The 13,986-nt window shown below is 37.5% G+C and overlaps 1 protein-coding gene across 4 annotated transcripts in view; it reads right to left on the bottom strand.

The window, feature by feature from the left end:
• ARAP2 (ArfGAP with RhoGAP domain, ankyrin repeat and PH domain 2) overlaps window positions 1-13,986 on the bottom strand; it is a 199,352-nt gene that overhangs the window by 108,902 nt on the left and 76,464 nt on the right. For all 4 annotated transcript variants that reach the window (XM_075127981.1, XM_048848599.2, XM_048848598.2 and 1 more), the window contains exons 10-12: window positions 4,878-4,993; window positions 3,418-3,617; window positions 840-925 (exon numbers count right to left, since the gene is read on the bottom strand). In XM_075127981.1, the coding sequence (XP_074984082.1) occupies window positions 840-925; window positions 3,418-3,617; window positions 4,878-4,993 (402 nt within the window). The remainder of the gene's footprint in view (window positions 1-839; window positions 926-3,417; window positions 3,618-4,877; window positions 4,994-13,986) is intronic.

Raw genomic sequence — 13,986 nt, 5'->3', positions numbered from 1 at the left:
TACGAATGTTTAGTATATCTGGCAGTTAAATACCTTGCAACGCCAGCTACAAAAGTGCCATGTGAACGCTTTCAGGTGACATTGTAAACAAGAAGCTGTCAGTATTATCTCCCGTAAATGTAAACAAACTTGTTTGTCTTAGTGATTGGATGAATAAGAAGTAGGACTGAGTGGACTCGTAGGCTCTAAAGTTTTACATTCTTTTGTTTTTGAGTGCAGTTATGTAACAAGAAAATATACATTTGTAAGTTGCATTTTCACAATAAAAAGATTGCATTATGGTACTTGTACGAGGTGAATTGAAAAATACTATTTCTTTTATCATTTTTGTGCAAATATTTGTAGTAAAAATAATATAGAATGAGCACTGTATACTTTGTATTCTGTGTTGTAATTTAAATCAATATATTTGAAAATGTAGAAAAACATCCGAAAATAGTTAATACATTTCAATTGGTATTCTATTGTTTAACATGTAATTAAAACTGCGATTAATCGTGATTAAATTTTTTAAATCGTGATTAATTGTTTTGAGTTAATTGCATGAGTTAACTGAGATTAATCGACATCCTAAAAGTAATCCAATAAGAATTATTTCTTAAAATTAAATGACTGTTAAACCAATCTCATGAATTGGAGCGGGGAGGTGATTTCTGAATACGTTGGGTTGGCAATTCTGTTAAAGAGTAAATACATTATGCAAGAATAGGGCTTTTAAATTTATTTTAATGAGCTGAGCCTTTAAACACAAATAAGAAAGCAACCTTTATACCAAAAATCACACAGGTCTAACATATTTTTCACAGTATCTCAAGAAGTAAAGTTATCACATAACCTACCTCAATCAGCTCATTGCTCCAAATGCTGGCATCCATTTTTAGGCTCCGGACCTTTGAATCTCTGGGCCCTAAAGATCTGTGCTGCCCTTAATAAAAATTAAATAATATTTTTAATTTATTTATTTCAACTGACCCTTTGGGTTAAAAAGTAACAAAAACACGACTTTAATAAAGACAGTAGACATTATGCTGATTGTTTTTAACAAAGACTGGTCATATGCAAGAAGTTTGAAATTTTTAGATAATTACAATACTGTGCAATTCACAATATACTAAAAGCAACACCCTAAATTATGAAGAGATTGTAAATTCTTTGGAATAGGAATGATGTATTTTCCATGTTATGTAAATACAGGTTGAACCTCTCTAATCCAGCACACCCTGGTCCCGCAACATATATGGTCCAGCATAGTCGCTGACTCAGTCAGTGTTCCAGGGTTGGCGCACCCACGGGGAAAAATTAGTGGGTGCAGAGCATCCACTGGCATCAAGCTCCCCGTTCTGCCCCTCTCTCCCCGCGCCTCTCTTGCGCCTGCAGCCCTGCGCTTACCAACTCCTCCTCCTCCCGCCCAGTTCTTCCGGAGCGCCACAAACAACTGATTCATGGCATTCAAGCTCCGGGAGGGTGGGGGAAGATGAGGAGACGCCTACGGAGACCCACTGGCACTCTGCATTGACCTCCCATGATTCAGCAAATTCTCTAGTTCAGCACCAGTGAGGTCCCAAGGGTGCCAGACTAGAGGGGTTCAACCTGTACTGTTTACCTTTATGCAGTTCTTTAAATACTTAATATCTCACCAATTTTTTTCTGATACAGGGGACATTTAAAGATTTTTTTTTTAAACTACTTGGAATTTTTATCTCTTCCTCTCCCGCCCCCACTTACTGCAAATGTAAAAATCCTGTTTTACCTGTCATTTAAAAGTAGGTTTCTACCAACATTCAAAAATATTTCCTTGGTAACCATAAAATATGTACTGAAGTTATGGAGATAATTTCTGAAATGTTTATTTTGCAATGTCTACTAGTAAGGTTTTGTTGAAGGAGCACCCAAGAGAAGGCCACTGTAGAGAAACTAAATGAATTCTTTGCATTGGTCTTCACTACAGAGAATATAGAGATACATACATCAGAACTCTTCTTTTTGGCTGACAACTCTGAAGTTCTGTCCCAATTTGACGTGTCAGTAAAAGAGGTTTTAGAACAAACTGATAAGGTAAACTGTAATTAGCCACCAGGACTATGGTATTCATCCAAGAGTTCTGAAAGAACTCAAATAAGAAATTGCAGAACTATTAACTGTAGTATGTAACCTAATACTGAAATTTACCTCTGTACCAGACGACTGGAATATGTAATTCTTTAGAATTTAGAATTATTTGAGGCAGTCAACAAGCAAGCAGATAAAGGTGATCCAGTCCATATAATATATGCCGATTTTCAGAAATCCTTTGACAAGGTCAAAGGAAAAAATAATCCCAACTACACATATACAATGGTGGATTCTAAATTAGCTGTTTCCCCCAAGAAAGATATTGAGGTCACTGTGGATAGCTCTCTGAAAACTTTTACTCAACGAGCAGCAGCAGTCAAAAAGGTTAACAGTATGTTAGGAACTATTAGGAAAAGGATAGAAAATAAGACAGAAAATATAATGCCACTATATAAATCCCTGGTGCATCACACCATGAATACTGTGTCCAGTTCTGGTCACTACATCTAACTTTCATACGAGGAGAGACTAAAATTATTAGGGCTGTTCAGCTTAGAAAAGAGACTATCAAGGGAAGATATAATAGAGTTCAGTAGAGTCATGAATGGTATGGAAAAAAATGAACAGAAATGTTATTTACCCTTTCACATGATACAAAAACTAGGGGGTCACCTAATGAAATTAACAGGAAGCAGGTTTAAATACAAACAAGAGGAAGTATATTTTCACACAATGCACAACTAACCTGTGGAACTCACTGCCATGGGATATTGTGATGGCCAAAAGTATAACTGGGTTCAAAAGAGATAGGTGCATCAATGGCTATTAGGCAAGATGGTCAGGAGGGACACAACATTATGCTCGGGGTGACCCTATACCTCTGGCTACCAGAAGTCACGAGTGAAAAAGGGTGAATCACTCCAAAATTGCCCTGTTCTGTACACTCCGCTGTAGCTCTAATACAGACCACTGCAGAGACAGGATAGTAGACAGAATGGACCATGGTCAGACCCAGTATGGCAGCTCTTACATCCTTATTTATATGGCTACAAGGTACCCAGTGCCTCTACAGAGGCTCTAAGGAGCCTCAACTTCCACTGACCGCAATGAATTACTCATTTATAGGGCACTGAACAACTTAGAGGACACATTCATACATAGAAGTGATTTAGAATAATGAAATAATACTTTGATTTAAAAATAACACAAACTTCCATTAATTTCTGTTCCTCAAAACTTTTGCAAGGACACGTATAAATGGCACTTAAAGCAAAGCAAAACAAAAACAAAAACAATGCAAGGACATGCACAAGTATGCAAATGACATCCTGGAGAACCACCATGGCCTATTTTTAATTACTCTACCTGCACATTTCTTACAAATGACAACACAGAGATTGATGGATGCCCAGTCGGGATCTGGAGCTTTACAATCAGCACAGCTCCTGTTTGACTCATTGAACCATATCTTCTCAGCTACTTCATAATCAGAGAGAGTTTCTGCTATCGATTGTTGCAGTGCTTCAATCCACTCTTGTTTCTCTCCTTCCGACTCTGCTGTAAAGCTGAAACAATTGACTTTTCTGCATTACTGATCTTTATTTTAAAGCCCAATTAAACCGGGTCTATAGTTCCTCTTATGCATTTAATCTACGAATGAAATTGCTGTTCAAAAATTTGACTTCCCTACGGATTTAAATATCAAGACAAGATATATTCTTTCATTTTGTTGCTTAATGAAAACTCCCTTAACATTCCAACATATCTATTTCTTTAAAAGCTAAATTAATTAAATGCAATAGTAGTTTTTGGCTCACTCAACTTCCATTCCAGAGTTGCCTTCAATCTTTTTACTCCATATAAGTCAGATTTAAAACTTGAGTTTAAGCCACAGTATCACAAATGACTCAGGAGGACATAGCCAACGGAGCGATTAGTATTTACTAAGCAGGAGAGATGGCCTGTCTCATAGATAATAGCTCTAAATAGGATATTCCTTTACACAGACTATCTAATGTTGTTGGTTTAGTGTAAGTAGAATATTCACTATCTGACCCAGTTAGCCACAGACTCAAGTTATTGATCATGACCAATCTATGCTGTTAGAAATGAGAATCAGACAGGACACCAATGAAACCAAAAATTATGCTTGCTTTTTTAGTCTCCTGCCCCAAAGTTAAGATCCAGAAATCCAAGGAGAGGGATAGGAAAAGGAGCAATCATTTCCCTATATTACTACAGTTTCATTTAAAGTAGAATAGTTTACTATGACAGTCCATAAAAGGTTTGTATATCTATATTAGTATTCATGCTTTTGTTTACAATAGCATTCACCACGGAACATAATCAGCTTGCTACTAGCTTCAATGGGAAGTTCTTCAAAGGGTTGGCATATGATCCTTTTTTAGGATAAATTGATAACTAATTACATGGACAAAGTACTATTTTCAGTACCTCTTTTACCTCACATTTTTATTTATTTCTTTAAAAGAAAAATACTTTACAGTGATCTCTCCTTTTCCTTTACCCTTGCTTAGAATGAAACCACACACTGAAACTCAATTCATCCTTACATTATAAAGAATAAGATTTTTTAAGGCCTGGGACATCTAGTAGACACTGTACTTAGAAAGGGGTGTAATAAAATCTTACAACTAAATAAAATCTTACAAGTACTGTATATAAAAACACTGAATAAACATATTTTAAATTACTGCAATTTTTACCAAAAGTGAGTAAGGTTAATTTTAATGTCAAGCAAACATTTTTAGAATTTACTACCAGCACTGAAAATTTTTATACATAAAAATGAGAACAGCTCTTACCTAAAGCTTTTATAGGGAGTGATTATTTCAAAAGACTGTTTTGCTGTCCTGTCCACTTGTTTTACATTCGCCACATTCATAGGGATTATAGTGATACCAAACCCAGTCTTAAAATCCTAGGCAGAAAAAAAATGAAAAAAAATTAAGGTTTCATTCTTCAGTAATCAGAAGAAGATGCAAAATTATTAGATCAGCTGTTAACAAGGCTCTTCTTGATTACATTGAGAGAGGGCAAAAAATACCTTAACTACTTTCTTAATATTACTTTTCTATGTAAGCAGTTCCTCTAGTTCCTAGAGGGATATTATTTGAGCACAAGTGAGAGGGTAAATGTTCTATGCAATTGAATGGGAGGTAAAGTGGTCTAAGAGAAATCTCTGTTTTAAAACATGATTCACTGGATTAAATCATACTTCAGTTTTTGCTAACCTCAGTTTCTACAGTGCAACTATGTATATCCTTATAGATATAAATATGGGCATTTCTAATACTAAGAGAATGCTTTCACAAAGTTCATAAAATTCTAGTTCTTGAACATTTGACTCGTTTTGTCATTGATCTATTGATTGAATTTGGGCAAGTCATTTCACCTCTCTGTGCCTTAGTTTCCCAATCTATTAACTGGGGACAGTAAAGCTTGCCTTTGAAATGGCCTTTGGATGAAAAAACACTATACAAATGCTTAATAGTAGTATCTGTGGTCTTGTTACAGATGCTGAACGTGGGCTTGCTTCCATTTTTAATAACAAAATTGAGCAATAAAAGGAAAACTCATATAATTCATATGTTTGTAGCATAAATGTTAAGTAATAATTGTATCACAGAAGGAAACAAAGGATTTAGCACTGTAGACACATATAGTAACAGATTCCCTACCCCAGAAAGTTTATAATCTTCATTTTAGAGCAGACCCTAAAACAATATGGAGCCTTAGAGACTCCATTTCAATTAAAGTTGCTTAATTCATTGAAGGGGGGGGAAACTGTTTATGATTTCCTGCAAGACTGACACACCAAAACAACTCCTAAAAGTTGTTCTGTTTAATTTTTTAAAGTTAGATTTCAAGTACATCAACAACAAAACTGAAGCTATCAAAAACTGTTGTGGCAATTAGTACTCAAACTAAGAATTTCGCTATATGCCCTTAAACCCTCCCCCCCCAAAAAAACCTCTTTCTAATGCAAGTTTTTCATCTTTTAGATTTAGCTATTTCCCCCCTCCCTTTCCTTTAATTTTATGCCTCTAACATGTTTGCATTTATTTTTCTTCACTGTCAGCCACTTCCTTACGTTTTCTCCTAACTCAATGACTTTGATCCTGATGTACCTATTCTAGAGAAGACCAAAAGCTCTCTGTGAACTAAATTCATCCTCTCTGATCAGTTCTATGGGCACAAAATGAGGAGTATAATCACTTCTGAGAATAGACTTGACAGCATGTTCTGTAGTAATGAAGTACAGTATTCTTAAAGTCCAATTTCACTGGTGAAATTAACAGAAGCCTGATGCATTTAAAAAAAAAAAAAAACACATTGTGGCCGAGAAAAGCAAATATTTAGTTTTGAGCTACATTGGCTATAATGGGTTAAGTCACATGTGAAGAACAAGATAGCCAACAAGAAACTAAAGGCTTCACTATTTTCTTCACTACTTTACTTTTAAGCAAACTGAATGATGCTTCAATTAGTTGCTTATAATAACCCATAAGAAGGCAGAGCTGAATGAACAAATGGCACCACACCTGAAGAATTGTGCACAATTCTGGTTGTTAAATAGAGAATGGATATTGAGTGAATGGAAGAAGTATGAGAAATAGGATCTCAGAGCATATAACCTGGGGTCCTGTCTGGAGGCAACTGTGCTTTATCCACACTTCTTTCAACTGCCAATGGGGCGGGGATGGGGGGAGAGGGAGTGAGGGGCAGGAGAATGGGGAAGGATTAAAGGTGGAAAAGTGGGGGGGGGGGAGATCAATTTATCCCCTCCCCATCCCTTTTGCATATAATTAATTACTTTTCCCCCTTCCCATAAATTTGGCCACTGTAATTAATATGGACCATCATACCAAAGGCAACAACAGAAGTTTCAAATATGAAGCCACTCAAAAGGAATCAGAAAGGCACCAGGTACAATTCCCTTCTCCACCACAGACTTCATATACAACCTTGGACAGGTCACTTAGGCTCAGGTCCTCAAAGGACTTTAGGCACCTATCTTCTGGTTCTGCCTCAGCTCTCCAGCTGTAAAATGGGGATAATAGCATTGCCCAAACCTCACAGGTGCGTTGTGAGGATAGATACATTAAAGACTGTGTGATGCTCTGATAATTTGTAATTAGGGGCCAGATAAGTACTATAGATCACTAGATAGAGGGAAATAAATATAAATATGAAAGTGAAGTGATTCCTTTTTTTGTTTTTATGCTTTCACCACCTCACAAAAGACTCTCTTGCTTTAACAGTAGATATTGTAAAAGTTGGGCACTTCACAGCACTAGGAGGAATATCACAAAAGGTTCCTTACCAAAACACTCTTGGACTTATTTACGGTACCGTATTTCATTTCACGTTCGATACCATGAAACTTTCTTATAAGTGTGAACATTTTTATCTCCTTTCCCATTTATTTGTTTTACCACCTGTTAAGTTTTGTCTTAAAAAAAGATTGCAAGCTCTTCAGAGGAAGGACTATCTTATTGTTTATCTGCACAGCATCTAGCAAAGTGGAACTACAGTCCGAGTGAGGCCTCTAGACCCTATTTTAATATAAAACTGCAAGGCATCTACAAGTCAAATATATGATATAAGAAGTCGTTTCAAACATTTACCCACTCAGGCCCTCATCCTCCAAACACTTACATACAAAATAGCCCTACTGAAGACAGTAGAACTACGCTTGTGCATTAAGTTAGCAAGTCAAAAAAAAAATCGCAGAACTGGATTTTGGTAAGAGGATCTTTAGAAAGCTGCAGCAATTGGGGAGTCAGTAATATCCTTCTTATTCTAATCTGAAAAATATAACATAACACACTATACAACCAGTTACTCTATGCCTTACTGCTGTAAAACAGCACCCCATCTGGTAACACTTCAGCAGCTGGTATAAAACAAGTTTTGTGAGTGACACACAGTAGAATCAAGGTTCAGAAATTGTAGGCTATCTCGATTGCAGTATTGTTCTCTTCTTCACCACTAGGAGTTTGAACTGGTTGTAGGGAGGGAAGAGAGTGCTCCTCTTAGAAAGATAAATTAATTTGTTTTAAGAGCATGAGAGGACAATAGGGCCATTCAAGCACCAGTCAGAATGCACAGAAGATCAAGTATCTCCTCTCTGGAATAAGAATTGTTTTACCCCTACAGATTGAAAGCTCATTGTTCAGGATAGATTAAACCAGTACGTTAGACTTTCTGAGCAATGGAAGAAAAAGCTTAAGAACATTTAAAATATAGAGGGAGAGCGGAGTTTCTTAATTGGAAAAGTCTATATGATATATTTGTATTTTGGGGAATATATCTGGAGGAGAATAAAAAAAGGGGATCCTGGACAAGAGCTTTTTTTAAAGCTGTATATAGGACACACTGGGAGAACAAAAATACCAAAAAATAAATCTCAATTACACACTCATGACTCTAGGGAAAGGGAGCTATCCATGAAATAAGACATAGGGAACCTAGCATATTTGCCGTAGTAAGCGGTAATTTTCCTGCAGCAGGAATTATTAGGACATACGATTCCCACTGTCATTGCTACAGACGTCTGTATAATCACAACCTAGAAAAAAATCCTTCCCCCACATCGAGCCCAGTACAACATACACAATAAAAAAATAGAAAATATATCTCCTAAGTCTGCCAAATTGCTTTCTGTCCTGTATGCAACGTTTTCACAGGGGAAAATTACTATTCTGCAAATCTAGATGGCGCATCCAAAATTCTTTGTACTTACATTCTAACCAAGAATCACAGTGTGTCATAATTGGTTTAGTTTCACAACACCCCTGTAATGTCTATCTACATCTGTAAACTGGGAATAATGGACTATGAGAGTTTAAGGCTCACATTCACAAATTTAATAAAGTCAGGACCCTATATCCATATCTAACTAAGATGTCTTATTTTCAGAGGTGTTGAACATTCACAGCTCTCAGAAAACAGGCAACCAAGTACTTGGGCCTAAGGTCATGCAAGAAACCTAAAACATATTTGTGACTAGAGGAAAAGTCTTGCGGCTCCAAGTAAAATATATGTTCTACCCACAAAACCATTCTTCCTCTCAAGGGGAGTACAGTCAGTCATATACAACTTTACATTTCATTCACTTTTATTTGGTATTTCTGGTCACCAGCTTAGTTCCCCTTCCAGACAAAATTTTGGCCAAGCCCACAAACTGCAGATTTGTGGTTCTTTAAACTCTGCAAGTGGTTTTGTAAGGTTATTTAAAAGTTATAAATAGCTGCGTTCTGGTGTGCTCTACTTTTTACTGAACATATTATTTCTGCATGGTGTAGTCTGTTGAAAGACTTATAAGAGAGAGTTAAATTGCACAGCAAAAAATCTCCAGAATATGTGCCCTTTATTGCTTCTTTATGATGTATGATGACAACTTCAAACGTTTATTCAAAAGAATCAAACAACTCTACTTGGTAATTTTTGCATTAGAAATATCAGTCCTAAATGCCTCTGCTTTTTGCTGAAGGACAAGAGGGATAATGAGGACACCACAGAAGACTGAAAACTGAACAGCAGCTTTACTGAGAGAAGACGGGAACGTTTAGATTGGAGGGTTACAGCAAAATGAGAATAAAAGGACATGTTTTTCAGCTTTTTGTTCTAGCCTGCTTTACTCAAAGTCATGACAAAACGGGGCGGCAGGAGGGAAGGGAGGGAGAATGTCTCAAAATCCCTTCCACCTGCAACAGAAGACTGGGAATGCTGCAGCTCAGGTTTCAGTCTGTTGTAATACAGCTATCCCAATCAAGTTGTTCAATCCTAAAGTCCAGTAAAAACCTGGAATTCAACACTTGATATTTAAACGGGTAAAAATATACATTTAAAAAAAATAAAGGGAAAAAAATCCTCAAAGCCCTTTTGACATTGTAAAAGAGCACTAAAGGGTAAAAATAAAACTACTCTCGCGATTGCAGTTCACCTTTTTGACAGTCCTGCAAAGCAGTCTAAAATATGGTCTTCTAGATTTGTGAAACCATTCTAGTTCCAATTTTCCTTTCCCAGTAGAGTGCGTGACCTTTAATCTTTTTTAATCAATTCAATGCTTCAATAGTATGATCTTGCATGTTCCCTTAGATTTACCTTTGCTTTTTGGAGTAGCTCATTTGAGGTTTACTTTATGCAAGTTGTCACAAGGTTTGTGGAATTTACAGCAACCCTTCCTTCTGAAAACTAAAGTCCCTTAGCAATTTAACATGATTTAGACTTCCCCCCCATACTAGCCCCACATCATTTGATTCTCTTCTAGCAGCCAAATAATTTCAAATAGATTAAAAGCTAGTAGCTGGAGTACCTTCAGATGAGGCAGTTAAAACTCCCTGATTTTTTAAGTAGGGTGCAGTTTAGTATTTTCACCATGAAGAGATTGAGAAATTTGTTTCCATATTAATAGAATGAAAGAAAATTAAGATATGTATCACCAGAATTTGAAAAATATAATTGCTCAATAATCTAGGAATCACTTTGATTATATTAATTCTTCTCCACAAAGCTATATTGACTTCTCATTTTAAAAGGTATCCTTTGCTTTAGTCTCCCCAGTTATCTTTCATCAGGTTTTCCAAACCTTTAAGATTTATGCCCATTCACATTTCAGCCTAAAATCTTTTAGACCTATATTTCAAGTGAGCACCAAGAGAACCCATATGCACATTTTCTTATACCTTTTTATTGCTGATGTTTTAGAATGTAAACAAAGCATAGGGTATACATTTACATATTATGCACACAAAAAGGAAGTTAAAAGAATATTTTCAAGGTTTAAAAGTCAAGCATTCAAAAGTTAGGAAATACCAGAATAAAGGCTACCTATGCAACATTAAATCACCCCCATAGCATGTATGCATTATGATGCCATCTTTAACTGATCATCTTTAACTTTAACACTCACTCCCCTCCAAAAAGGATCCCACATTCAAAGGACAAAAGGGACCTGCTCTGAGAATAAATCAGGGTTGAGTAGTAAAGGAGATGATTGTTTCCGGGCCCCCTGCTTTATTTGTTGCAGAAGGTGGAAGGTGCGCAGTGAATGAGAGAGAGGATGGCAGGAAGAGAAAGAATCGACTTATGGTTTAGGCAGGTGAACGCTGCCCTGGGAAACTGGATTTGATCCCTCTCTCTGCAGCAGTTCACATAGCTTGCTGGGCAAGTCACTTGCGCCACATTTTTCTGGGTGCCGGACTTGAGGCCAATTGCAGAAGCACGAAGCACTCACAACTGCAACTACAGGCTTGGGAACTCTGCTCTGACTATATTAAATGCTACAGAATAGTACGTTCTTCAACCTCAGGTCCTGGGTTCTTACCTTGGGCACCCAAAACTAGTAGATACTTTTGATCTTTATGTCTCTGTGCCTCAATTCATCATCTGCAAAATGGGGACAAAAAAATCTACTCATCTCACAGGGGTGCTGTGAAAAATAAATTAATGTTTGTGAAGCAGATACTATAAGGATGATGCCATAGAAAAGCCAATGATGAAATTAATAATTCTGCCTTCAGAGCAGGGACTGAACAGTGGACACTAAATCACATCTGGGGTTCCACATTGAAGAATAAGGATAAAAAAATGCTGAACAGCTGCTCACTAAGTAATCAACATCCATCCTGTGTCCTGAAAGGGCCAGGATTCCTGTGGGAAAAAATAGTATGTGAGCATGTAATTAAAGACAATCATAAACGCATAAAGGTATCAAACTAAGGTTGCATTTCCTAACGTCTGAATGCTTGGTTTTACAACCTTAATAATGTTCTTTTAATGTAGTTTGCGTGAGAGATTTCCTACGTTTTAAAAAAAGCAAACGGGAAGAAAAAAAAAATTTCCATCATATTGACACCCACATGGGTCATTACCAGGGTTCGAACCTTCACATCCACCAAACAGACCTCCACAACTTGAGCTAACAGAGTAACTGATAGGCATAGGGAGTTGTAATTCTCTATGTAGACCAGCACTAGATGATGAGAGACGGTGCCAAAGACAAACAAATATTTGCTGAGAACAGAAGAATAGTGAGTATCAGGATTCTTGGGTTCCAAGAATGACCCTAAACACATATGACTATGTTGTACACAACTACAGTCATTTGTCTCACTTATTTTTAAGATAGGTTTCAGAGTAACAGCCGTGTTAGTCTGTATTCGCAAAAAGAAAAGGAGTACTTGTGGCACCTTAGAGACTAACCAATTTATTTGAGCATAAGCTTTCGTGAGCTGCAGCTCACTTCATCGGATGTATACTGTGGAAACTGCAGAAGACATTATATACACAGATACCATGAAACATACACATTGTAAGGAGAGTGGTCAGTTTGGATGAGCTATTACCAGCAGGAGAGTGAGTTTCTGTGTGTATGGGGGTGGGGGGTGAGAAAACCTGGAATTGTGCTGGAAATGGCCCACCTTGATTATCATGCACATTGTAGGGAGAGTGGTCACTTTGGATGAACAATGACCAGTAGGAGAGTGAGTTTCTGTGTGTATGGGGGTGGGGGGTGAGAAAACCTGGATTTGTGCTGGAAATGGCCCACCTTGATTATCATACACATTGTAAGGAGAGTGATCACTTTAGATAAGCTATTACCAGCAGGAGAGTGGGGTGGGAGGAGGTATTGTTTCATGGTCTCTGTGTATATAATGTCTTCTGCAGTTTCCACAGTATGCATCCGATGAAGTGAGCTGTAGCTCACAAAAGCTTATGCTCAAATAAATTGGTTATTCTCTAAGGTGCCACAAGTACTCCTTTTATTTTTAAGATGCTACTCAGGTGAATTTCATTAGCTTATTAGCTTACACCCAAGATATTCAACAATTAACTTCAACCCAGTCTGTCTACTAGAAAAGAGTAACCCATCAAAACCAACATTTAACAAGATCCTGAATCACTGTGGAAACAGACAACTTAATAAAGTAATGTGGAGAAAGTTAGATGATAGCCTCTCTTGGAACCCTGTCTAAAGTGGGGGCAGGGGAAAACATGACAAAGCATATAAGATCCATTAACAAATAAACGCATCTATGATTATCTCTGAGAAGCATTTTAATAGTTGTAGTTTTGATTCTTGGGGGATGAGATGGTGTAGCTCTTGTTTCAGTGTAGTCTAATACTACGAAGTAAAATAGAAAATTTGAGATCCAGTCTAATAATGATTACTAAGAGCCATAGAAATTTACTATCCCTGCAACCCAAACACACACCGCTTTTGGTGGAACAACAACCTTGCTCAGTTTCTGTCACCACACTTGGGCATGATAAAATTAAGAAGTGTTATAATAACGAAAGAAATCTGATGAGGCCAAAAGAAATCTGATGAGGTTCAACAAGGACAAGTGCAGAGTCCTGGGATCCCATGTACTGCTACAGACTAGGGACCGAATGCCTCAGCAGCAGTTCTGCAGAAAGGGATCTAGGGGTTACAGTGGAAGAGAAGCTGGATATGAGTCAGCAGTGTGCCCTTGTTGCCAAGAAGGCTAACAGCATTTCGGGCTGTGTAAGTAGGGGCATTGCCAGCAGATCGAGGGACGTGATCATTTCCCTCTATTCGACATTGGTGAGGCCTCATCTGGAGTATTGTGTCCAGTTTTGGGCCCCAAACTACAAGAAGGATTGGAAAAATTGGAAAGAGTCCAGCAGAGGGCAACAAAAATCATTAGATGGCTGGAGCACATGAGTTATGAGGAGAGGCTGAGGGAACTGGGATTGTTTAGTCTGCAGAAGAGAAGAATGAGGGGGGATTTGATAGCTGCTTTCAACTACCTGAAAGGGGGTTCCAAAGAGGATGGATTTAGACTGTTCTCAGGGGTACCAGATGACAGAACAAGAAGTAATGATCTCAAGTTGCAGTGGGGGAGGTTTAGGTTGGATGTTAGGAAAAACTTTTTCACT

This window comes from Caretta caretta, chromosome 4 (genome assembly GCF_965140235.1).
Source record: "Caretta caretta isolate rCarCar2 chromosome 4, rCarCar1.hap1, whole genome shotgun sequence".
NCBI classification, from domain to species: Eukaryota; Metazoa; Chordata; order Testudines; family Cheloniidae; genus Caretta; species Caretta caretta.
Note: the sequence above shows the minus strand (reverse complement) of the source record. Positions and strands in the feature narration are given on the sequence as shown.